This window comes from Manis pentadactyla, chromosome 3, assembly GCF_030020395.1.
Source record: "Manis pentadactyla isolate mManPen7 chromosome 3, mManPen7.hap1, whole genome shotgun sequence".
Taxonomy (NCBI): Eukaryota; Metazoa; Chordata; class Mammalia; order Pholidota; family Manidae; genus Manis; species Manis pentadactyla.
In genome coordinates, this window is record NC_080021.1 from 190,936,492 (window position 1) to 190,961,857 (window position 25,366).

The 25,366-nt window shown below is 40.3% G+C and overlaps 2 protein-coding genes across 8 annotated transcripts in view; one reads left to right on the forward strand and one right to left on the reverse strand.

The window, feature by feature from the left end:
- Window positions 1–24,231, forward strand: part of INVS (inversin) — a 134,937-nt gene extending 110,706 nt beyond the window's left edge. For 5 of the 7 annotated variants that reach the window (XM_036888378.2, XM_057498886.1, XM_036888380.2 and 2 more), the window contains 4 exons: window positions 1,451–2,168; window positions 18,313–18,542; window positions 19,283–19,357; window positions 22,504–24,231. In XM_036888378.2, the coding sequence (XP_036744273.2) occupies window positions 1,451–2,168; window positions 18,313–18,542; window positions 19,283–19,357; window positions 22,504–22,649 (1,169 nt within the window). In that variant the 3' untranslated portion in view covers window positions 22,650–24,231. The remainder of the gene's footprint in view (window positions 1–1,450; window positions 2,169–18,312; window positions 18,543–19,282; window positions 19,358–22,503) is intronic. The other 2 variants (XM_036888381.2, XM_057498887.1) reach the window with 2 other exon arrangements.
- Window positions 24,141–25,366, reverse strand: part of TEX10 (testis expressed 10) — a 44,858-nt gene continuing 43,632 nt past the window's right edge. The window contains exon 15 of the mRNA XM_036888382.2: window positions 24,141–24,362. Coding sequence (XP_036744277.1) covers window positions 24,249–24,362 — 114 coding nt within the window. The 3' untranslated portion in view covers window positions 24,141–24,248. The remainder of the gene's footprint in view (window positions 24,363–25,366) is intronic.

Consider the following 25,366-nt stretch of genomic DNA (forward strand, 5'->3'; position numbering starts at 1 on the left):
TGGCAGGCATTTAGGAACACAAGCAATCCAACAGCACCTTAATCCAGTTGCCGGAACTGAGATGGTGCAAAGCTAGGCTTCAGTCCATGCTAGGATCAGTCTACCACCAGTTTACCTTTTCTCCTAGGACAGCCCTTCTGGGTCCCAGTCCAAAAGAATGCTTCTTGGCAGGTTCTAGTCTCCAAACCTCTGTAGGGTGATTCCTCTTGGGATATGTGGTCCCAAATGCCTTGCTCATCTCTGTTGGTTACCTAATTCCCCTGGATCTTGGCCCCACACTTTTTTCTGCCTTGTTAATTCTTCAAAGCCTTCATATAGGTAGTTTGTAATACCTGGTTCAATTTTTCTGTTGTCCTCACTGCTAAGTATGCCTCAATTCTCATTACAGAAGCAGAAATTCCTTCATTGTTTTTTACATCAAGACTAAATTTTTCACTTTAGATGTTGTATTTGGTTCTTTCTCAAATGTATCTATTCATTTCTCATATTTTAAATTTATTTTGTGTTTCACTGGTGCATGTGCATGTATATGTTCGCATGTGCACACTGTTCTATTAGCTCAAATTCTTAATCTAATATTGTTATTGTGTCTGTTACCTGTCACTCATGGTGGATTGTTTGCTCATGCATTTTATAATTTTGGATTGTGAAGTCATTCTCAGAAGGATACCTCTGTGCAGCCTGAGTTGAGGAAATGCCATTCTAAAGCAATACTGTGTTTGCTTCTGTGAAGCATCCTGCTCCGCCACCATCCTGAGACCTATTTTTATATTTATTTTTCCTATGGGTTGAGAATAAATGAGTACCAAACACATGTGAAGCACAGGAATTTGGTTTCAAATTCTCCTAGATTATTTACCCCGTCTGGAATCCAGGTTGAGACCAACTTGCTTGCGATCTCCCAGTGCTGGCAAGCGGACTTTTTATGTCTTTTCTATCATTTCCTAAGGGCATACCACCAAGTCCTGGCTTTATGCACAGCCTGGCTTGGCTCTACTTAATTTCCTTCCTGCAAGGCCTCATTTCTCTGTTATCTGGATATTAAAACAGAACTAGATATTTAATAAGACCAACTGTGGCCTGTTCTGCCACTACTGCCTGCCTAGACAGTTGCTAGATGAACTCACAGACTTACTGCTCTGATTTTCACTTTCCTCTTTGTTTTTGGCCCCTGTGGGTTTCCTCTCTTGAAGGCCCTATAGTGCTTTTAAAAGGATGCTCATTATATTTTGGTCAGCATTTCTAGGTAGTGGGAAGGCATTCAGGTCATCTAACCTTCTGTTGCTGGAAACAGAAGTAACGCAGTTTTTTCTAATGAGAATCACGACTATCATGTGCATCAATATGCCATTGGTCGAGTATCAATATTTTATGTGAACAAGTGAGCAGAACTGCCCTATGATACAAGTTTTGGACAATAAATATTCTTCTCCTTTTTCTGTCTCCCAAGAAACATCAAGGGAACAGTGTAAAGGCCAATCTGCCTGTGTCCACGTCAGCCCCAGTGAAGGCAGTGATGGAAACAGGCATCCAGGAGTCTCCTCTGTTGAGAAGTCCAGAGGTGAGGCAGTTGGAGAACAGCGGTGTGACAAGGGAAAAGGCTTCTTGAAGCAGCCCGCTTGTGTCAGGGCAGCTGGGCCTGATGAGAAAGGAGAGGACCCTAGTTGGGCAGCTGCAAGCCTTCCACAGCAGGATGGCCACTGGAAGACCAGCAGGCGGCACAACACAGCACCCAAAGCCAAATGTGCCTCCCAGAAAAGGCGTATTCAAGAGCTCAGAGGAGGAAGGTGCTCCCCAGCTGGCTCTAGCCGGCCTGGCAGTGCCAAGGGGGAGGTGGTCCATGCTGGGAAGAATCCTCTCCACCACCAGACACCAAGAAACAAAGTGACACAGGACAAGCTCGAAGGAGGGATCTATTCAGATTTGCCACAGAGCACAGAGGTGTTGAGGTCAGGAGTCAGGAAGCTGGGGACATCTGCCCTCTCTGAGGACGCTCAGATATCCAAAGAGACTGGTCCAGCACCTGGTCCCCGCTCTGGGCAGAGTGTGAATATTGACCTTCTCCCTGTAGAGCTGCGGCTGCAGATAATCCAGAAGGAAAGAAGCAGGAAAGAGCTGTTTCGCAAAAAGAACAAAGCAGCAGCCATCATCCAGAGGGCCTGGAGAAGGTAGGAAGCCAGTGCTGTAGTACCCCTGCTGTGACACCCACCTGCTCTGTGCTTACTTCCTAAGTGAATTCCCATGCTGGCAAAGACAGGCCGCTTGTATTGAACCTAATAGCCATGAAATTCACACACGTGTTAATCCTAGTAACTTATACTGGATAACAGCTTTTTGGAAGAAAGATAGGAAAGCACCCAGGATAGCCTGGTGTAAGGAAAAGGCCCTCCATTTGTAACCAGGAAACCTGAGCTTCAGGTGAGGAGTTAACAGGCTGCTCACCTTAGACAAATCCCTTGGTCTCCCTAACCCTCAGTTTCCTCATCTGTAAAACAGGGTTTAACAATTGCTGCACCTATCCTTTTTATATGACAGGTTGCTAGAATGAGATAATTTGTGCTTCATAAATTCTAAAGCACTACACATGTAAGATACTTCATTTTTCTTTCTTTTACGTCTTTACTACCCAGGAAGTCATCCTACCCCAAATACTAAAACCAGGACCAGGATATAGTAGATTGAGTGAAATTTATTACAAAAACCTGTGTGAGCATTTACCAAGCTCAGAATGTAGGATGGGTGCTGGAGCAGTGGTGGAGGATTCCTGAAATATGGTGACAAATACCTTCTGGGAGTGATCAGGGGAGGCTGCAGGAGCCCTCTGCTGCAGGTCATCACTTATCCCATCATCTCCTTTACACTGCAGGCCCCTCTAGGGCTTCAGTCTCAAGTGAGGCCACACCGTGATGACCAGGGAAGGGTGGGACCCGTCAGTGGGTGGGAGTCACATGGCCTCCACCTCCAGAGAGAGGAAGGTTGGTTGGGGACAATGCAAGCGAATCATGGCAAGCACAGGTGTGCCACATGTCAGCACCTCAGTCAGGAGATAAAAGGGCCGGAGAGACCCTAATGCTGGCAGAGAGATGAGAGTGAGGAAGGTTCTTGTGAGGTCGGGGGAGAGGTCTCAAGGACTCTCCTGCCGGACTGCCTCACCCAGAGCCAGGCAGTCTGCTTCATTCTTGCACGGGCTGAGCTACAGTGCATCCTCATCTCAGCTCAGTCTTAGTCACCTTGGCCGTTTAGTTGCCTTGTGCCTGATTCCCTTTGCTCTCCCAACCACGCAGAAAGCCGTCATGATAGGGATTATTGTCCCCATTTTTCAGAGAAGCAAATGGTCTCAGAGGAAAAATGACCAGTCCTAGTGGTGCAGATCCAGCTGACTCAAAACCACAGGACTGTCGCTGGCATTCCTAGCAAAGATAGTGTTTGCTGTGGCCAAAGATAATGGAGGCAGAGGCAGGCCTCGGGCTCTCCACCTCAGGGTGGGCTGGAGAAGGGCTGCCTGTATGGTGCCCACCCTCAGGGCAGTGTTACAGGGGGATGTCATTGCTGTTGTTAACAGTAGTTGGCACTTATTGGGCACTTGTGCCAGACACTGTTCTAAGTAGTCTTACATGTATTACTCGTTTAATCCTCACAGTAACCCTGTGAGGTAGATACTGCTCTTATCCCCAGTCCACAGATGAGAAAACTGAAGCACGGAGAGGCTACTCAGCCTACCAAAGGGACCGAGCGAATAATGCCAGTGCTGTCTTTGGGCTGAGACGGTGACCCTGAAGCTGCAGGTGGGAGTGGTCCTTGCTCCCCGTCCTTGGGGAGTTCTGCCAGGACATGCACTGGCTACCATCTCCGAAGAACCTTTTGTTAAGTATTTCAGCTGAAACCTGGGATCTGAACAAGCCAGCAAGGTTGACCACGGCAGGCCCCACAGCTGCTCCTCTACCTGTCACTGTTCTTTGACTCCTTTGAAGAGTCAGAAGCTGACAGGTCCTGTCAGTAAGTGTCCATAGCAGCAAATGAGCCTTCAGTCATTTCCCCCAAGAACAGTGGGCTCATAGTTTGTGTGCCCACCTGGGGAGGCAATTACATAGGCCCCCTCTGGCTGCACCATTGTGCAATTCTGAGACCTGGGACATCAACTCCCAAAGGGATGCTGCACATTGTGGGAAGTTACATCAGATCACAGTAAAAACACTTTCACTGAGTCTGTTATAGTCTTATCCATCTTCCATTTTAAGTACAGTAGCTCAAAGGGGCTGTCATGGAATAGTATGTGGTTTCTGACTCCAGTCCTAAGGAGCAACAAGGAGTGGGGTAGAGAATAGGGCTTGTCACATAAATGCTCTATAAATGCAGCTATCATAGGAGCCATGTTGAGGAAGGGGACAGGCAGACTGGAAAATGGACAGAGATGGGGCGAGCAGGTAGAATTTTTGGGCCCAGAGAAAATGAAGCTTAAATTGCACACTGAGAATAAGTGTTGAGTTTTATTCCCACTCAAGACCTATTTTAAAGATCCAAACAGGATACTGTACAAGCTAAGCTAGGCTGGAAAGTTGCTGTGGCTAAGAGCAGTTGCTGCGTAAAACACTTCCTTTTTACCTGAACATGCATAAGCCACCTTGCTGTCAGTTCTTCTCCAGCATGTCCTGAGTGAATAGGCAAGGACTGGACCACAGAGGCCCCTGAGTCCCAGGCTGAAAGGGATGACTGGCATCTAGAATTCTCAGCAAATAGGAGTGTCTGTTCTCCTTGAGAATGGGAGAATAGAAGCCGTTCTGGGACCAGTGTTTTCACCTGGCACAGACTCAGTCTCCATACCAGAGTCCATTAGGTGGCAGTGGTGCCCATTGAAAGCTGGGAGTAGTGGTGGATTGTACCTTCAGCCAACACCTGGGCCTCCCAGCAAGTTTTCTGCCCACACAGCAGAGGGTGTGAAAAATGCTTTGGATTGCAAAAAGAACTGAACTGTGGAGCAGTATTGCCCTATAACTCTATAGCTTTTCTCTATAGTTCACTTTTTAGAAATGTGGTATGTATTCTAGTTAAAGGGACACCATAGTCTGTTACTTTACAGAAAGAGAAAGGAAGAACCATGTAGTTTGACTGAAACCAGCCTTCAGGACAGGAGGGAGGGGCTGTACCAGGCAATGCAAGGAGCTTTTAGCAGACTCAGGAAGGTTATTTCCCATTTGCTGCATTGAAAAATCAGGTCTGGGGCCTGGGGCTCTTCACAGCACCCTAGAGGCTCACCAGGAGTGGTTAAGTTAATCAGCTATAGATAGTGAACACTGATGCAGCATTCCTCTGGAGGCTCCAAAACAGCTGTATTAAAATAAGCTTGAGTGTGCATATGGGAGAGACACCACCAAATAAACACTAGGTGTAAACACAGCCATTTTTATACCCCGGCCCCTAGCCTCTTTCCCACCCCAGGCATGAGTACCACCCCCCAACAGCATGAATTTAGGAAAATACAGCTATTAATCTTGCCATCCTTTTAAAAAACCTCTGCGGGTTTTCACCAAGTACAGAGTACAGATCCAAGTCCTTAGTAGCACTGGTTATTGGCCCAGACAGCACCAAGTATGGATTTGGTCTCTCCTAGCTCTGACAATATGACTTCCTGAAAATTACTCAGCCTTGCCCCTCCCCTGGAGTTTTTTTGAGATAATAATTGACATACAGCACTGTGTAAGTTAAAGGTACACATCATAATGATTTGACTTACATATAATTATCACAGTAAGTTTACTTTTCATCTCATGAAAATGTCGTATTTTCCTTGTGATAACTTTTATGACTTAACTTTCATATATACCATAAATCAGTGTTAATTATAGTTGTCATATTGTACATCACAGCCTCAGTACTTATTTATTTTATAACTGGAAGTGTGTATCTCCTGACCATCTTCATCCAGTTCCCCCTCCCTGCATCCCCTGTCTCTGGTAACCACAAATCTGATGAGTTTTTTGAGTTGTTATTTTTTAAGATTCCATACAAGTGAGATCATACAGTATTTGTATTTCTCTGACTTACTTCATTTTTCATAATGTCCTTAAGGTCCATCCATGTTGTCACAAATGGCAGGATTTCCTTTTTGTGGCTAAATAATACTTCATTTTATACACAAACACCCCACAATTTCTTTAGCCACCCATCTGGTCAATGAACTCATGTTGTTTCTGTGTCTTGGCTATTTTAAATAATGCTGCTATGAAAATGAGAGTACAGATCTTCCTCTGACATAGTGTTTCCATTTCCTTCAGATATATCCCCAAAAGTGAGATTGCTAGTTCTGTTCATAGGGCAGTTGTATTTTTAATGTTTTGAGGAACTGCCATACTATTTTCCATAGTAGCTGTATCAATTTACAATCCCATCAACAGTGCACATGGGTTCCCTTTTCTCCATATCCTTGCCAACATTTATTTCTTGGCATTTTGATAACAGCCATTCTAATAGGCATGAGGTGATACCTCACTGTGGTTTTTATTTGAATTTCCCTTGTGATTAGTAATGTTGAACATCTTTTCATGTGCCTGTAGGCCATTCATGTATCTTCTTTAGAAAAATGTTGATTCAGTCCTTTACCCATTTTTCCATTGGATTTAGTTTTAGTTTTCGGGATGGGTTTTTTTGTTGTTGTTTTTGCTATTTAGTTGTATGAGTTTTTTATGTATTTTAGATATTAACCTATATCAGATATATAATTTGCAAAATATTTTTCCCATTTCATAGGCTGTTTCAATTTTGTTGATCAGTTCTACTTATTTTTTATTGCTTGTGCATTAGGTGTTATATCCAAAAACTCATTGCCAAGACATATGGCAAGGAACTTTTTTCCTAGGTTTTCTTCTAAGAGTTTTATGGTTTCTGGTTTTACAATTAAGTCTTTAATACATTCTGAGTTAACTTTTCAGAATGGTATGAGATAGGGATCTAGTTTCATTCTTTTATATGCAAATATCCAATTTTTCCAGCAGCATTTATTGAAGGGACTGTTTTTTCTCCATTGACTATTCATCGCTCCCTTATCAAATATTAGTTGACTGTATGTGCAGGGTTTATTTCTGGGCTCTCAATTCAGTTACACTGGTCTGTGTCTGTTTTTATGCCAAGTATTATACTGTTTTGATCAGGATAGCTATATAATATAGCTTCATATCAGAAGTGTGATGCCTCCTGCTTTGTTCTTTCTCAGGATTGATTTCGCTCTTTGGGGTCTTTTCTTGTTCCATGTAAATTTTAGGTTTCTTTTTTCACTTCTGTCAAAGTGCCACTGGAATATTGATAGAGATTGTATTGAATCAATAGATAGCAATGGGTAATATGGCCATCATAAATGTTAATTCTTCCAATCCACGAACATAGAATGTCTTTCCATTTGTCTCTCCCTCAATTTATTTCATCAGTTTTCAGTGTAGAGATCTTTTACCTCATTCATTAAATTTATTCTTAAATATTTTATGTCTGTGGTGCTGTTGTAAATGGTAGTTTTCCTTGTTTTTCAGATATTTTGTTAGTGTATAGAAATGCTGCTGGTTTTTGTATGTTAACTTTGTATCCTGCAATTTTACTCAATTCATTAACTAGATCTGAAAATTCTCTGTTGGCATCTTTTAAGATTATCCTATATAAAATATCATGTCATCTGCAAATGGAAAAATTTTTCTTCTTCCTTCCAAATCTGACACCTTTTATTTCTTTTTCTTGCCTGATTACTCTGGCTAGAATTTCCAGTACTCTGTTGAATAAGAGTCATGAAAGTGAGCACCTTTGTCTTGTTCCAGATCTTTCACCATTGAGTATAATGTTAGTGGTGGGCTTGTTATTTATGGCGTTATGTTTAGGTACATTTTCTATACCTAAACTTTTAATCATGAACATACATTGAATTTGTAGTGCTTTTTCTGTATCTACTGAGATTATCATATGACTTTCTTCTTTTATTGTACTGTGATATATCACATTTGTGTATGTGAACCATCCTTGCTTGCATCCGAAGGACAAATTCCTCTTAATCATGGCGAATGATTCTTCTAATATGCTGCTGAATTCAGTTGCTGATATTTTGAGAATCTTTTATTCTATATTCATCAAGGACCTTGGCTTGTAGTTTTCTTATAGTATCCTTTGGTATCGGGGTAATGCTGACCTCATAAAATAACATTGGGAGCATTCCCTCCTCTTTGATTTTTTTTTGGAACAGCTTGAGAAAGATTGTTATTAATTCTTTAAATGTTTGCAAAAATTCAACAGTGAAGCCATCTGGTTCTGGAATTTTATTAATTGGGAGATTTTGTATTACTAATTCATTCTCCTTACTAGTCTGTTCGGGTTTTCTATTTCCTCCTGATTCAGTCTTAGTAGGTTGTGTATGTCTCTAAGATTTTCCATTTCTACTAGGTTGTTAAGTTTGTTGGCATATAGCTATTCATAGTAGTGTCTTATGATCCATTGCACTATGGTATCATGGTGAATGATTGATCCTTTTAATATGCTGAAGTCAGTTCATAATATTTTGAGAATCTTTATCACTTGGAATGTCTTCTTTTTCATTTATAATTTTTTAGATTTGGGACCTTTTAACTTTGGTTAGTCGAGCTAAAAATTTGTCAGCTTTATCTTTTCAAAGAGCCAAATCTTTTAGTTTTGTTAGTATTTTCCATTATTTTCCCATTCTGTACTTCTTTTACTTCTGCTCTAATCTTTATTTCCTTCCTCCTGCTAAATTTGGGCTCAGTTTGTATTTTCAAACATCCTTAAGGTGTCGGGTTAGGTTGAGATCTTTCTTCTTAACATAGGTATTTATGGCTATGAACGTCCCTCTTAAAATTTTTTTGATGCATCCCACAAATTTTCATGTGTTGTGTTTCCATTTTTGTTTGTCTCAAGATAGTTTATCTCCCCTTTGACTATTTCTCTGATCCATTGGTTCTTCAGGAAAGTGTGAAATTTCCATGTTTTTGTGAATTTTCCAGCTTTCCTCCTGCTAATATTTCAAGTTTCATACCATTGTGGTCAGAGAAAATACTTGGTTTTAATCTTGAATTTGCTAACACTTGTTTTGAGACCTAATATATGGTCTATCCCAGAAAAAGTTCCATGTATACTTGAATATGTATTTGTTGTTGGATAGAGTATTCTCTGTGTTAAGTCCATTTGGTCTATAGTGTTATTCAAGTCTGTTGTTTACTAGCTGTACTGGTGGTATAGTGCTGAGCATAGCTGCCTTTCAAATCTGCTATTCCTTACTAATTTTCTATCGGAATGATCTATCTATTCTTCAGTCTGCCATATTAAAATTCCCAGCTATTATTATATAGCTGTTTATTTCTCCATTCGTTTCTGCTTTATATATCTAGGTGCTCCAATATTTAATTCAGTGCATATTTTAATAATTAAATCATATTGATGATCTAACCTTGATAATTATATAATGACCTTATCTCTTTTTAAAATTTATAGTCTATTGTGTCTAATATAAATATAGCAACCACCTTTTTTATTAAGGTATCACAGACATACAATCTTATTAATGTTTCACATGAGCAACACTGTGGTTACTACATTCACCCATATTATCAAATCCCCACAACATACCCCATTGCAGTCACTGTCCATCAGCTTAGTAAGATGCTATATAGTCACTACATGTCTTCTCTGTGCTATACTGCCTTCCCCATGACATCCCTACATTATGTGTGCTAATCGTAATGCCCTGTAATCCTCTTCCCCTTCATTCCCCAACCATATTCCCCACACCTTTCCCCTTTGGTAAACACTAGTCCCTATTTGAAGTTTCTGAGTCTGCTGCTTTTTTGTTCCTTCAATTTTGTTTGTTGTTATACCCCACAAATGAGTGGAATCATTTCTCTGCCTGGCTTATTTCACTGAGCATAATACCCTCTAGCTCCATCCATGTTGTTGCAAATGGTAGGATTTGTTTTCTTCTTATGGGTGAATAATATTCCATTGTGTATATTTACCACCTCTTCTTTATCCATTCATCTACTAATGGACACTTAGGTTGCTTCCATTTCTTGGCTATTGTAAATAGTGCTGCGAGAAACATAGGGGTGCATCTGTCTTTCTCATACTTGATTGCTGCATTCTTAGGGTAAATTCCTAGGAGTGGAATTCCTGGGTCAAATGGTATGTCTATTTTTAGCTCTTTGAGGAACCTTCATACTGCTTTCCACAATGGTTGAACTAGCTTACATTCCCACCAGCAGTGTAGGAGGGTTCCCCTTTCTCCACAACCTCGCCAACATTTGTTGTTGTTTGACTTTTGGATGGCAGCCATCCTTACTGGTGTGAGGTGATATCTCATTGTGGTTTTAATTTGCATTTCTCTGATGATTAGCGATGTGGAGCATCTTTTCATGTGCCTGTTGGCCATCTGAATGTCTTCTTTGGAGAAGTGTCTGTTTAGATTCTCTGCCCAGTCTTTAATTGGATTATTTGCTTTTTGTTTGTTGAGGTGCATGAGCTCTTTATATATTTTGGATGTCAACCCCTTATTGGATATGTCCTTTATGAATATATTCTCCCATACTGTAGGATGTCTGTTTGTTCTACTGATGGTGTCCTCTGCTGTACAGAAGCTTTTTAGTTTGATATACTCCCACTTGTTCATTTTTGCTTTTGTTTCCCTTGCCCAGAGATACGTTCATAAAGAAGTTGCCCATGTTTATGTACAAGAGATTTTTGCCTGTTTTTTTCTAAGAGTTTTTTGTTTCATGACTTACATTCAGGTCTTTGTTCCATTTTGGGTTTACTTTTCTATATAGGGTTAGACAATAATTCAGTTTCATTCTTCCATGTAGCTGTCCAGTTTTGCTAACACCAGCTGCTGAAGAGGCTGTCATTTCTTCATTGTATATCCATGGCTCCTTTATCATACATTAATTGACCATATATGCTTGGGTTAATATCTGGACTCTCTTTTCTGTTCCACTGGTCTATGGGTCTGTTCTTGTGCCAGTACCAAATTGTCTTGATTACTGTAGCTTTGCAGTGGAGCTTGAAGTTGGTGAGCTTAATCTGTCCCACTTTATTCTTCCTTCTCAGGATTGCTTTGGCTATTCAGCTTTTGTGGTTCCATATGAATTTTAGAACTATTTGCTCTAGTTCATTGAAGAATGCTGTTGGTATTTTGATAGGGATGACATTGAATCTGTACATTGCTTTAGGCGGGATGGCCATTTTGACAATATTAATTCTTCCTACCCAAGAGCATGGGATGAATTTCCATTTATTAGTGTCCTCTTTATCTTGAGTGTCTTGCAGTTTTCAGGGTATAGGTCTTTCATTTCCCTGATAAAGGTTTATTCCTAGGTATTTTATTCTCTTTGGTGCAATTGTGAATGGAATTGTTTTTCTGATTTCTCTTCCTGCTAGTTCATTAGTGTATAGGAATGCAACAGATTTCTGTGTACTAATTTAGTATTCTGCAACTTTGCTGAATTCAGATATTAGATCTAGTAGTTTTGGAGTGGATTCTTTAGGGTTATGTACAATATCATGTCATCTGCAAACAGGGACAGTTTGACTTCTTCTTTACCAATCTGGATGCCTTTTATTTCTTTGTTTTGTCTGATTGACATGGCTAGGACCTCCAGTACTATGTTGAATAAAAGCAGGGAGGGTGGTAATCCTTGTCTTCTTCTCAATCTTTGAGGAAAAAGCTTTCAGCTTCTCACTCTTAACTATAATGTTGGCTGTGGGTTTGTCATATATGGCCTTTATTATGTTGAGATACTTTCCCTCTATACCCATTTTGTTGAGTTTTTATCATGAATGGATGTTGAATTTTGTCAAATGCTTTTTCAGCATCTATGGAGAAGATTGTGTGGTTTCGTCCTTTTTGTTGATGTGGTATATGATGTTGGAGGACTTTTGAATATTTTACCATCCTAGCATCCCTGGAATACATCCCACTTGATCTTGATGATCTTTTTGATATATTTTTAAATTCAAATTGCTAATATTATAAATGGCTTGCTTTTTTACCCATTCTGTAGCTCTATGTCTTTTGATTGGTGCATTCAGTCCATTTATATTTAGGGTGATTATCAATAGATATGTACTTATTGCCATAGCAGGCTTTAGACCTGTGGTTACCAAAGGTTCAAGGGTAGCTTCTTTACTATCTAACAGTATAACCTAACTTGCTTATTACAGTATTACAAACACAACCTAAAGGTTTTTTTTTTAATTCTCCCTTTTTCCCCTCCTCCACTCTTTATATGTTAGGTGTCATAATCTGTATTCTTTGTGTTTCCCTTGACTGACTTTTGGGGTAGCTGATTTAATTTTGTTTGCTGAGTCATTGGCCTATTTCCTTTATTGTGGTTTTATTTTGTATGGTGACAGCTATTTAGCCTTAGGAGCACTTCCTACTAGAGCAGTCACTTTAAAATACACTGTAGAAACAGTTTGTGGGGGGTAAATTCCCTCAACTTTTGCTTATCTGGAAATTGTTTATTCCCTGCTTCAAATTTAAATGATATTCTTGCTGGATAGAGTATTCTTGGTTCAAGGCACTTCTGTTTCATCCCATTAAATATATCATGCCACTCCTTTCTGGCCTGTAAGGTTTCTGCTGAGAAGTCTGATGATAGCCTGATGGGTTTTCCTTTTTGGTGATTTTTTTTCTCTCTGACTGCTTTTAATAATCTGTCCTTGTCCTTGATCTTTGCCATTTTAATTATGTCTTGGTGTTGTCTTCCTTGGGTCCCTTGTGTTGGGAGACCTGTGCACTTCCATGGCCTGAGGCTTTCCTTCCCCAGATTGGGGAAGTTTTCAGTAATTATTTTCTCAGACACTTCCTGTCCCTTTTTCTTTCTTCTGTTACTCCTGTAATGTGAATATTGTTCCATTTGGATTGGTCACAGAGTTGTCTGATTATTCTTTCATTCCTAGAGACCCTTTTTCCTCTTTGTACCTCAGCTAATTTGTATTCCTTTTCTCTAATTTCTATTCCATTTACCGTCTCCTCTACCTCTTCTAGTCTGCTTTAAATCCCTCCATTGTATGTTTCATTTCAGATACTGTATTTTTCAAAGTTTTTCTTTACTCCATCCCTGAGATCTTGAATATTTTTCTGTAGCTCCATGAATATGTTTATGATTTTTATTTTGAAATCTTTATCAAGAAAATCGGTTTCACTGAGCCCTCTTTCTGGTGTTTGAGGGATTTTGGATTGAACAAGCTTCTTTTGCCATTTCATTCCTACTTAATAATATGGAATAATAACTTTGCATACATGGTACCCTCTAGTGCCCAGGATCTCTACTCCTGGAGCTTCCCAGCCCCTGGAGTGAAGGTGGGCGTTACAGGAGAGCAGCCTGATGCCTGCCTGGAAGACAGAGCTCTTTCCTGCTTTCCAGCTGCACTGCCTGCCTCCACTGCCAGGGCCAGTAGACTAAGCACGCAGGGAGTGACTTGATGTAGGCAGGGCTGCCCCCTGGCTGGCCTGGCACTATGGTAGGAGCAGCAGGCTGTGAATTGTGGTAATGGGCCTCAGGGCTGCCTGCCAGCCAGGGGGATGTAGCACCTGAAGCTCTTGAAAAGTTCCCAACCTGCAGGGCTGAGTATGCCAGAACAACTTTGTCCACCTGTGCTTTCTCCTGAGCAGCAAGCTCTGTGTAATCCTTGCCCCTATAGCATCCCTCTCAATTGGGAAATCTTTCAGATCGCCCGCCTTTTTGTCCCAGAGCTGCCAGTTGTGGGCACCTGTTCTCAACAAATGGCTGCAATCTCAGTCTCTCCAAATACTCTCCCGTTCCCTGCTTTGCAACCCCTCTAATCTCCAGAACACCATGCAATGTGGGATTGTGCTCCTGGAGATCTCCAAGGCTGGGTATTTAGCAGTCCTGGGCTTCTCCCTCCCCACTCCATTTCTCTTTCTCCCTCTAGTGAGCTGGGGTGGGTTGAGGGCCTGGGTCTCACTGGATCATGGCTTTGCTCCTTTAACCCTTTTCTGTTAGGTCTTCTCTTTTCCCCAGATGTAAGCCATCTGCTGCAGTCTTCTTTCTGGTCACTCTTTCAGGATTAGTTGTATTTGATGTATTTTCACATTATATGTGACTTGGGGAGATTTCTGCCTCACTTCTCACACCGCCATCTTTTTCCCCTCCTCAATATCTTTTTGAATCAGCAATCTTGTTTCTTCAGATAAATTACTAAGAGTGGAATTACAGGGTCAAACAGTATTTCTATTTTGTTTTTTTGAGGAACCTCCATATTGCTTTCCACAGTGGTTGAACTAATTTACAATCCCACCAACAGTGTAGGAGGGTTCCCCTCTCTGCATCCTCCGGACCAGCATCTGCTCTTTTTTTTTGATGTTGGCCATCCTAACATGTGAGGTGGTATCTCTACCCCTGCTTTATTTTTGTTGTTGTCACTTGCTTGAAATACCTTTATCCATTACTTCTCCTTCAGTCTGTTTGTCTTTAAAGATAACTAAAGTGAATATCTTGCAGGGAGCATATTATCACATCTTTTTAAAAAATCCACTCACTCTGTGTTTTGGAGAATTTAATCCATCCATGCTTAAAGTAATTAATAGGTAAGGACTTACTATTGCCATTCTGTTGTTTTCTGGCTGTTTTGTAGATCCATTTTTCATTGGTTCTTATTCTGCTGCCTTTATTTGGTTTGCTGAAGTCTTTTGTTATCAGTATAGTTTGACTTTATCTTGTTCTTCTCTGTAATTAGTAATGGTTTTACCATGAGGTGGTTCCATTAGGCTTACATAAAATCAGTTAAAATAGGATGTTACTACTAAAAGTTCAGTAACATTCCTGAATTTTACACTTTTATTTCTCCCCACACCCTCACATTTTAGATTGTTCATATAATTTTATATTGTATATCAAAATAAAATGATCAGTTATGGTTATTTTTGCATTTGTTTTTTAACTTTTAAACTGGAGTTATGTTTATTTATGCATTACCATTACTGTATTACAGAATCTAACTCTGACTACATTATTACCCTTACCAGTGAGTTTTATGCTGTCTTTGTATGTATTGATGATGTTAACTTTCTTCTTCCAGTCAAAAAATTCCTTTTAGCATTTCTTGTAAGGCAGCTTTACTGGTGATGAACTTCCTCAATTTTTGCTTGTTCAGGAAAGTATTTATCTCCCTTTCATTTTTGAAGGACAGCATTGCCAGATGTAGCATTCTTGATTGACATTTTCTTTCAGATTTTGAATATATCACCTAATTCTCTCCTGGCCTGAAAAGTTTCTGTTGAGAAATCCATTCACAGTTTTATGGGAATTTCCTTGTATGTAACTTCTCTTGCTTTCAAAATTCTGATTCCTGGTAATTATAACATGTCTTCATGTAGCACTATTTAGGTTCTCTATGTGTCCTTTGGGTCTTACAGATCTGGATGTCCACTTCTTTCCCCAAGGTTTGGGAAATTTTCAGCCATATTATTGCTTTAAATCTCTCTCTCTTCTGGAATTCCCATAAAGTGGATATTTTTTCTTTTGAGTGTGTCCTGTAAGTCCCATAGGCTTTCTTCACTTTTTCATTCTTTATCCAGTTAGGAACAAAACAAAAAAATTTCAAATATCCTGTCTTCAAGTCACAGATTCTTCTCCATAGCCAAGTCTGGTTTTGAGCTTCATCAAATTCTTCAGTTTGGTCACTGTATTTTTAAACTCTAGGATTTTTTTTAAGGTTTCTACTTTGTTGAACTTCTCATTTTGTTCATTCATTGTTTTCCTAATTTTGTTTAGTTTGTGCATTCTTATAGTTAACTAAACTCCTTTAAGAGGATTATTCTGAATTCTTTCTATGGCAGTTCAAAGACTTTCATTTTTTTTCTTTTTTGTTATCACTAATCTACTATTACATGCAGAACATCATGTTTACTAGGCCCACCCCTTCACCAAGTCCCCCCCACAATCCCCATTACAGTCCATTAGCATAGTAAGATGCTGTAGAATCACATCTTCTCTGTGTTGTACAACCGTCCCTATGACCCCCCGATTATACATGCTAATCGTAATGCCCCCTTTCTTTTTCCCTGCCCTTATCCCTCCCTTCCCACCCATCCTCCCCAGTCCCTTTCCCTTTGGTAACTGTTAGTTCATTCTTGGGTTCTGTGATTCTGCTGCTGTTTTGTTCCTTCAGTTTTTTCATTTTTCTTATACTTACGGTCAATTTTCAAAGCTCTATTAGTTTCTTTGGTGGTGTCATGTTTACTTGATTTTTCATGATCCTTGATTCCTTACATTAGTATCTGTCCATTTGAGTGAGTGGTCTCCTCTTCCATCCTTTACAAGTTCACTTTGACAGAGACCATTTACCAATTAGCTCAGTTTGGGTTTCTGAACATGTACACTGTTAAATGTCCTTGAGCAGGTAGAGCTTGCTGTCAGGGTCTATTTTTGGGCAAGGCCACTGCTTAAGCTCTAAGGTCCAGCAGTGTGCCACTCACTGAGAACATTTAGATAGGACTGCTGGCTTGTTCTCTGCCCAAGTGAGGCCGTAGATGGGCTCTGCGGTTGCTTGGGTTCTCTAGTCAGGCATACTAGATGGTCAGGACTGGGTACTACATGGCAGTAGATGGGATCATGAATTAGCTTCTCTGCCCCTGTGGTATTGACAATAGAATGGTCCCCAGGGCTGTACATTGTTGTTTGGAGACCCAAATCAGGCAGGGCTGTTTTGAATCCCCTGGCAAGATGGGGGCCATCAGTCTTGCTCTCCAGATGGGGCTAGTAACAGGCTGTGCTCTGTTCAAGTGCTAATGTAAGATGGGCTGTTCTGGTCCATAGGATGAAGGTTGTATTGAGCATTTGCTAGGACTGCAAAATACTTTCCCTGCCCAGGTGAAGTAGAACCAGCTTCAAAGCCAGAAAGACTCTTTGTGGTCTTGACACATGCCAACCCTCACCCCATGTTCCCTGGCCAAAGACAGCCACTGTCTTTGCTCTGCAGATGATCAGCTCTGCCTGTTAAGCCTTCTGCTTGAGTGTTGCTGGGCTATGCAGTTTTCCAGGTGTTGCAACCAAGGTTTTTGGTCAGGTGGGTTGGGAGCTGTACTCAACAGTGAGTGGGGCTGTGAATTAATTCTCCTGCTGAAACAGAAGCAGACCAGGCTCCAGGGTCAACAAGACTCTTTGATCGAGGACCTCAATCAGGCAGGTCTGTAACCTGCTAAATTCCCTGGGTCAGACTGCCACCATTTTGACCCTGCAGATGAACAGAGCGCTGCAGGGTGGAACTTGATCAGAATCCATGCACTGGTTGTGGCAAGCCCTTCTCCACAGACTTCATGTGGTCAAACCCCAAAGATTCCTTGGCAGTACCCATAGGACAACACTGGAGTGGGGAATCCCAAGAAGTGACCCACAGTGCTGGTGGAGCTCGATTCCCTGGGCTCTCTTTTCCCACTGGAGGAACTATAAGGTTGGGGGTGTGGTGCTGTGCCACCCTGGGGAAGGAACAATGTGATCAGCAAGTAGCTGCTCCTCCTACCATTCTAGGCAGTCTCAGTCTCTGTGGCACAAGGCGCTTTTCAGCCTCACCCCATGTTCTAGGATTTTCTCAGTGGTGTACATGAATAGTTGTTACGACATTGTTGACTTTGCACCCCCTCACAAGAACCACTGTGTCACCATCTTGGTGACATCATCTCTACTCAGCTTTTATCAGACTCATATCTGCCTCACAAATTTATTTTCAGGCTTAATCACAGGGAAAGAGCCTGGTATATAACAGGTCCTGAACAAATGTTGGCTTCTTCCAGTGTAGCCCAGCCTTCTATCCTTCTTTCACCAAACATACAATGCTTCATACACAACTCATTACCTGCTTTCCTGCACAAATGCCCACATCTCTCCTCATGTCAATCGTGCTGCTAAGAATACCCTTCTCTGCCCTAGTAGGCTCCTACTCAACCTTTAAAACCCAGCAAAAATATCAGCCTTGGAAAGCCTTATCAAACCACCAATTTTCAGTCCTACACCTGTCTCATGCCATCTAGCTCCTCACTCCTGCACTTTTTATACTGCACTTATTTTGTTTACACATTGGTCTCTCTCACCCTGAGGACAGAGTTATCTGATGATTGCGAGGTTCAGGAAGTGAACACAATTCAGCATACTGCCACTGCAATTAGGAGTGGGAGCTTGAATGAATCTCCCAGAAGTTCAGTAAATACTGCTTATCAAGGTTTCTAGAAACCTTAAGAAAACTTGGTCTTCTCAGTTCTGTGATCTTAAAGCCTCTACCCTTCTCTAACACTACCTCCCCCCACCCCACCCTACCCAGCTACCAGCTTAGGAAGCATCTGTCCTGCCTTCTGTCTATGAAGCAGCATGGAGCCAGAGATGTAGACAAATGGAATCAAGAGTGCATGGCATTGCTCCTCCAGGTGTGGAGGAAGGACCTGGAACTAAAACTCCCAAAGACCATCACAGTAAGCTGGACCCCCAAGACTCCTTCCAAAGTCAACTCAAGCACAAAGTCCACCAGGCACTTGGTACTCAAGCAAATCTACGGTAACTATTCTTCTGGGCACAACAGATACCCCCAGAACATGTTATATCAGAATCTGAAATGGTATTTACTTTTATTGGGCAAACCCCCATTTAAGTAGGAACTTTCTTAATGTACTTCCGGGCACCAAGAGAATTCTCAGCACATCAATGCCTCCCTGTTGGCAATTCTCGGTCAGAACTGGCTTAAGGCATTCTGGCATCTCAACCAAGGCAGCCTTCCAGCCAAGAGATCCCTACTAGGTTTCATGACTAAAAGACTCACTGTTTAAACCTCTCCAAATAGCTCCTTGGTCCTCCCCTTACATTACCCATTTGGAGGATTCAGACCAGGCCTGCTTCATTTTGACCTTTCGTATGCTAAGACAGTGCAGGGTTAACCATCTGTGGGAATGCTTTAGACCCATGCACTGCAGTAAGTACTTGCTCAACAGATGAATTGCAAAAATTGAAACATTTTCAGTTCTGGAAAGGGCCCAGCCAAATAAACTCAGCAGAGTACAAGCCTGACTAGCTCCCCAACAGAAAAAAGTTGAGCCAAGTTACCCTTAGAAACAGATCTGCATCCCAGGCAGCAAAATCTCAGAACTTTACCCTGGGCATACATGGTACTTCCACACCACACCTAATTAATCTTGGCAGATACCCACAAGCTCAAACCTTTACCTCAATAAGGAGTTCAGAACTTGTTCAGGACTTGGCTGTGGTGGTCAGAGACAATGATCACTGTTGGTTGATTTCAGGTTGTTCTCAGGAAGGGAAAGTACTTCATCCTACAAGATCATCAAAAGCCCATTCTGTGCTGCATCTCAGTTCAGGTAAGGAAGCCACTGAACCATGTCTTGCCAATGGGTTTCAGCCCCAGACAAGTTCACTATGGATTCAGTGAGACCAAGGAATGACGATGGAAAGTTCTAGGGGTAAAAAAGTTTTATTACCCAGCTTGTTCTCCCTGCTATAGGTCAAGCACTAGAATTGTATCTGTGTCCAACAGTCTGCAGGTCTGTAATCTTCCTCTGTCTCTGCCTCTGCCCAGAGCACTGAGCAGAGCTCTTTACATAGTGACTCAGTCAATAATCGCTTGTTGCCTACAGGTGTAGAAGCAGTAACCTAGCAGTAGGCCAGTTGTATCATCAAGTAGTTTAGGTTCAGGTGAGGATCCTGGCCATAGGAACTCCTATTTTCCCCACAAACTGTCAAACCAGATTAGGAAAACATTTCCCTTTTTTTGAAAAGAAGAGATTAAAACAGAAATTGCCAGGTTTCCAGCAATCATTTGATTTCAGGTATGCATGTTTTTTTTATCTCCCTTTCATGGACTTATTACTGCAGTCAATGTCTATCTCCATAAGAGTAAGTTATCCTACTCTTACAAAACCAAAGCTATAATTGCTAACATTATGTCCAGCAGAAATAAATGGTATCTACTATTAATCACTTTTAGATATTTGCTCACATAAAAAAAAGGGGGAAATGAAAAAAACTGTCATTCTTCAAAGCACTACCTTTGGAGTTCTTAATCCATTTTGGTTTCACATTAAGATCCTCCAATTCATTTCCAAAGAGAAGTCCTTTAACCACAAATTCTGGCTTTAGCCTTTTAGGGCCACATAGGAGGATGTTTAATATTTAAGAACATGTCCAGCTCAGGCTCAGTTGGGTATACTTTCACTCATACAGAAGCTCAGGGAACTTTTCAGCTGCAAGACAAGAGTATTTTACTCAGGGCCTCCTTCATTCACACCAGCATTAAATTTGTGTGATAAGTTCAGTGCTGTCAGCAATTAATGCCAGGTCCATTGTTTCTCATGGTGGCTATGGCAACATGCCTTCCCCCCACTCTCTCCCCGATCCAGTCATCCTGCAGGAACAGAGTGCAGCTGGGAAGGTGAACAATGACTGTCAGCATGAACTTTAACATTCATTTAATTTTTGATAGGGGGAAAACCTGGAGGTGGGGGACAGAGTAATTACTTGCCATATCTTTATAAGAGTTGGGCAACTCATATAATATAGACAGGTTGATGAGGCAATGGGCATAGTTAGAACTGTAGGCCTTGATTCCTTTCAGTTTCTATGTTAAAAAAAAACAAACCTGTTCTGAGTAAATTGAAAAGTAGTTTCAAAAAGTGTCAGATAAAACTACCAGAGAAGCAGCATTTAGATAATCAGACCATTTTCCCTGCTTTGTCTAAAGAGAAAAAAACTCCAGGACTATCAGAAAACTTAAACTGAAGGTATTTAGCAGCATAAAAAGTTTTTAGTTAAAGGACTCACAGTTAAGTATTTGAATTTGTTTATTCTGTCCTTTAAGTTGTTAGGACTTCATATGAACAGATAGCTTGTTTGTTCTGCACATATAATTCTCACTGGCTTAAAAACAGACAAGGACTGAAGAGAATCTTTTCCTAACTCTAAACTTGGAGGAATACAAGGTTTTGTTAGAACCACCTACCCATACACTAAGCATTAACTTGTGAGTAAGGCTGATGGTCAGTCAGAGCTACTAGCCTGTATGTACTTTATACATACATACATATACATATATATATATAGAAAACATGTCTATATAATAATTTCCATAGCAATGGGCATGACTTGAACACATAGTATTTCTACAATATAGATTCACACATGCCAAACTGAAACAATAATAAGAGAACATTGATTTTGGTCTCTACCTTGAATAAAATTCATTTTTGGCTCTGAAAATTCCATGGAGTTAAGGATCATATTTTACTCACTGTTCTATTCGGTTTTAGGTAAACAGTTTGACTCATCATTGGCACTCCTTTTGAGTGAAGACTGTTGCTCCCAACCTCCAACTTGGGGAGAGGCTTTAGTAGTGCTTTTACCTCTTAAAGAGGAAGCAGAGAGTTGGACATAGCAAAGTAACAGCATCCTTGGACTGTTTACCTAAATAATCCCTGCTCTCTCCCCTCTTCTATGGTGACCTGTGCAAACTACCCACAAAGAGTAACAGCATTCTAATGATCACAGTCTGGGTGTATATATATATATACATCCGTACCTGCGCACACATATATATAAAATCTAAATCTGGGGCCCATCTCCTTAAAAATAAGAGTTCCCATAAAAAAAAAAAATCCATTCCAATGAATAGGAGGCAGCCCTTTAGTATGAATGCAATTTAGTATGAATCCATTTAGTAATGGCAGCCCCTTGTATGAATGCAAAATATTCTACCCACCTACAGAGGGGGATACAGATAACAACTTAAGACTTGACAGAGTAAAGGCAGCCAAAAGTACACCAGAGTTCTAAAACAGTAATTCACTTTGAAATAACTTTTAAGTTTAAACAGTAATAAAACCAGGACATGTTTATAACTTCCTAAAACTACTCACCATTCATGTTTGCTTCTTCGCTTCACACAATGTTAGAATAAACAAAAAGCATTATGGCCGTAGCAAAGTTTCTTAAACATCTAGGGCCTCAGTATCCTCCTTTGTCAAATGAGGATATCATGGTTTTCCAATTGTGGTATCTTATAATTTCAAAGTCATAAAAGTCTAAAAAATTCATTTGAAGTTGGATATGCCTATCAATCAGTCACCCTTGAAAATCTGAATTGTTTCAAATGAATCTATTTTCTGGAGTGGAGTATAAAAGTATGTATGTATATATGTAAGTTGTGTTGTTAGATACATAGAAAGAAAGATAACATACCAGTTATTCCAAGCAGACTGATGACCTAGGTTACCATCCCAGCTCAAGTGGCTGCCCGCCCACTCCCAATCAAGGTTCTCCCTTGAACAGGTGTCTCATATCTTGAGATGATGGAAAAGGGAAGGCTGATAAGCCATCCTGTCTCCATAATAAACTAGCCATCACCTTATTTAGCCCCCATGGATAGTCCAACTATAAACCCATTTTTTCCCAATGAACTCTACAGCAATAAAATTAATAACCTGAATATCTCTCTCATATTTGCTTTTAACAGTGAGCAATTTGCAGTGTATGCACCTCCTTGAGAACAATGGAAGATCAAAGAATTTTTCTTATAACCTGCAGTCATCCACTCAACCAAAAAAACAAAACAAAGCTTCGAGTGCCTATGGAGGAAAGCTGTGTCTGGGGAAGCTGTAATAGATAGTACAGAGTTCTAATTCTCTGCTGATTATCTTTTAGACTTTGGGAAAATGTTAATATTCATGCCTTAAGCCCTATTAGAATGAAAATGTAACAACTGAAAGAAAATGTCAGAATGTGTTCTGTCTGATCTTACACAGCACTGTTTTGTAAATTATGTTAGTCTGTGCTGAAAGGACTGGGGTAGACTGTGCCTGTGCAGAACTGCAGTTTGCCTCCACTTCAGTCAGTATGGCTAGAAAGAATTTATAATTAACAGTACAGTCTAAGTGAATGTAAGAATATGAGCGCCAAAAGGGCTGCTAGTTTGGGATCTCTGCCAGCCAGCTGGTGCAGGCCTGGTTTTTTTGCTTCAGTGAAGAACCTAAGTAAGATAGGAGGGGACTGGGTTACAGTAGCCACCTTCTTCCTTTCACTATTTTATGAAATCTAATGCAACAGACTTGACTACAGTGACTACACTGCTGTTATTCCAACATTATCAGTTTTAAATTTTAGACGAGAATCATGACTCAGCATTTGCTTTTAGAAACTGTCTTAAGATTGTAATAGGTCTGTAACAGCTTCCATGTTAGCCTCTGAATGTAGGCTAGGCAGGTTTACAAACCAGACCATTTGTGCACAAGGTACCAATTCTGGCTTTAACATTCCACTTGTATTTTCTGCCTGACCTGCAGAGGTGAGCAATCTTGTCAAAATGCCATTCCTACTGGCAGGGAAAACTGTGCTGTTTACATTCCAGCCCTTTAACACCTGGTTTAAATAAAATCCAGTGATTGCGGGCTTTTTCACATTTTTAAGGGCAAGGCTAATACAGGAATATAGACAGGAAGCACAAACAGTAACATGTTAGGCTCACAAATACTTCTAGGATTGCTTCCATTTTCTTAAGATTATGGTTACCACTGTCCTGCCAAGAGGTAAACAATAAAGTATTAATTATACAATAAAGTATTAATTCTTTTTAGCTTACTGTTACTTTATAATTATGAACATAATGAATATGTCATATATGTCACTATACATAGCTGGTAACTTTTAAAGAACTCTAATGGATCTAATGGATCTTTAGTAGACAATCATTTTGAAAGTAAAGTTATCTATATCAGTCAAGCACCATTTATGTATGGGAAAACCCAAAAGAACTATATAGCACCATTTTGAAATCTGCCCCTGCATGGGCTAGCAACACCTCTGTGACAGACCTCCATAGTGAGAAGGTGAATGTTATGATGGATAAGGATAACCATTCCCAAATAAAAAACTGGTGTCTGTTGCCATCTGAATGAACTGGAGTTGAGAACACAAAGATGCCACTAATGTCTTGGTAAATAATAGAAAGTATCATATCATCGCTCTACTTTGTAAATATTTAGTTCCTCTGAAATGCAAAATAAACCAACACCTCTAACCAAATATCATGTGCTAGTCCAGGAAACCAGCATGCATTATTTTCCTACCTTAGTGCAATGAAGGTTCATGAACAACTTCTTTAAAAGTTCACCTTTAATGACAAACATTTATTACATCAGTCTCTCTTCAAAATTAGATAGCTGTGAATAAACAATTTAAAACAGGAGGTGTCATGATGTCTCTTCAATATACTGTACTCAATGCACTGGGCCCCTGGGGATGCCCCATAATATACACATTGAAGCAATAATGTAAGTCTGTGAGCCACTGCTCCTGAATACCTCCACTCTTCAGAGTCTGTAGGGAAAAACAAGAGTAACTTGAGAATTCTATCAAAATTGCTAAACCATCTGACAACATTTTTCACAGGAGATTTCAGAGCCATTGTAAGAGCATCCTCATCTATAAACCACCACAGGAAATGTTATTGGGAAGGGGAGCCTATCATCTGGGCATTACCACAGGCCATGAAAATTCCAAGTTACAGCCTCAAGTTCAAGTGCTACTATTTCTTGTTTGGTCTGTTTCACTCCCATATATGCTAGGGACTAATGAAATTTCACCATCAACCCTTCCTATACCTTTGACTACCTCCCCTTGGTATTTTAGAGTCTCACAATCTTTGCACCGACATTAACAGAGTAATTTTACCGTGCCAACTGACAATTTGTCATTCTCTTCCTTATGAAGGTAGGCTGATTCTCCAACTTCAAAATAATCCAAATTGACTTTTCTTCTCTTCTATTACTGAATTATTCTGCTTCTTCTATTACTTCTCCAAGGCTACTAAGAAAATCTTGAGCACCTATGTTATATGTATGTACACACTATTAATATCAAGTACTACTACTTATACCAATTAATAAACCCCCACAACATCTATACAAAAAAGCCTCTCTTCAACTCTCCCAAACCAAAAACACCAAAGGATTCCCACGAAACAGACACAGCACAACACAGAGAACCAACTACTAGACAAAGCAGGAGCCTACAAATTCCTTCTTTCAACTTCTCCTTATTCTCCAGTGAATTAAGTAACTAGAAATTAACCTAAAGTTTATTCCTGCCAAGTAAATTCCTTAATGACAGCTAACATTTATTAAGAACCTAATAAATCAGCTACACTAAAAACTTTACGTGGATGATCTCATTTAATGGTCATCCAAACCAAATGAAGTTACTGCTATTTCCATTTCTACAGGTAGGCAAAATAATCTTGGATAGATTTAGAAAAAAACTTGCCAAATTATCACGGTTCATCAATAGAGTCTGCATCAGAATTCAGGTAGTAATGACTGATG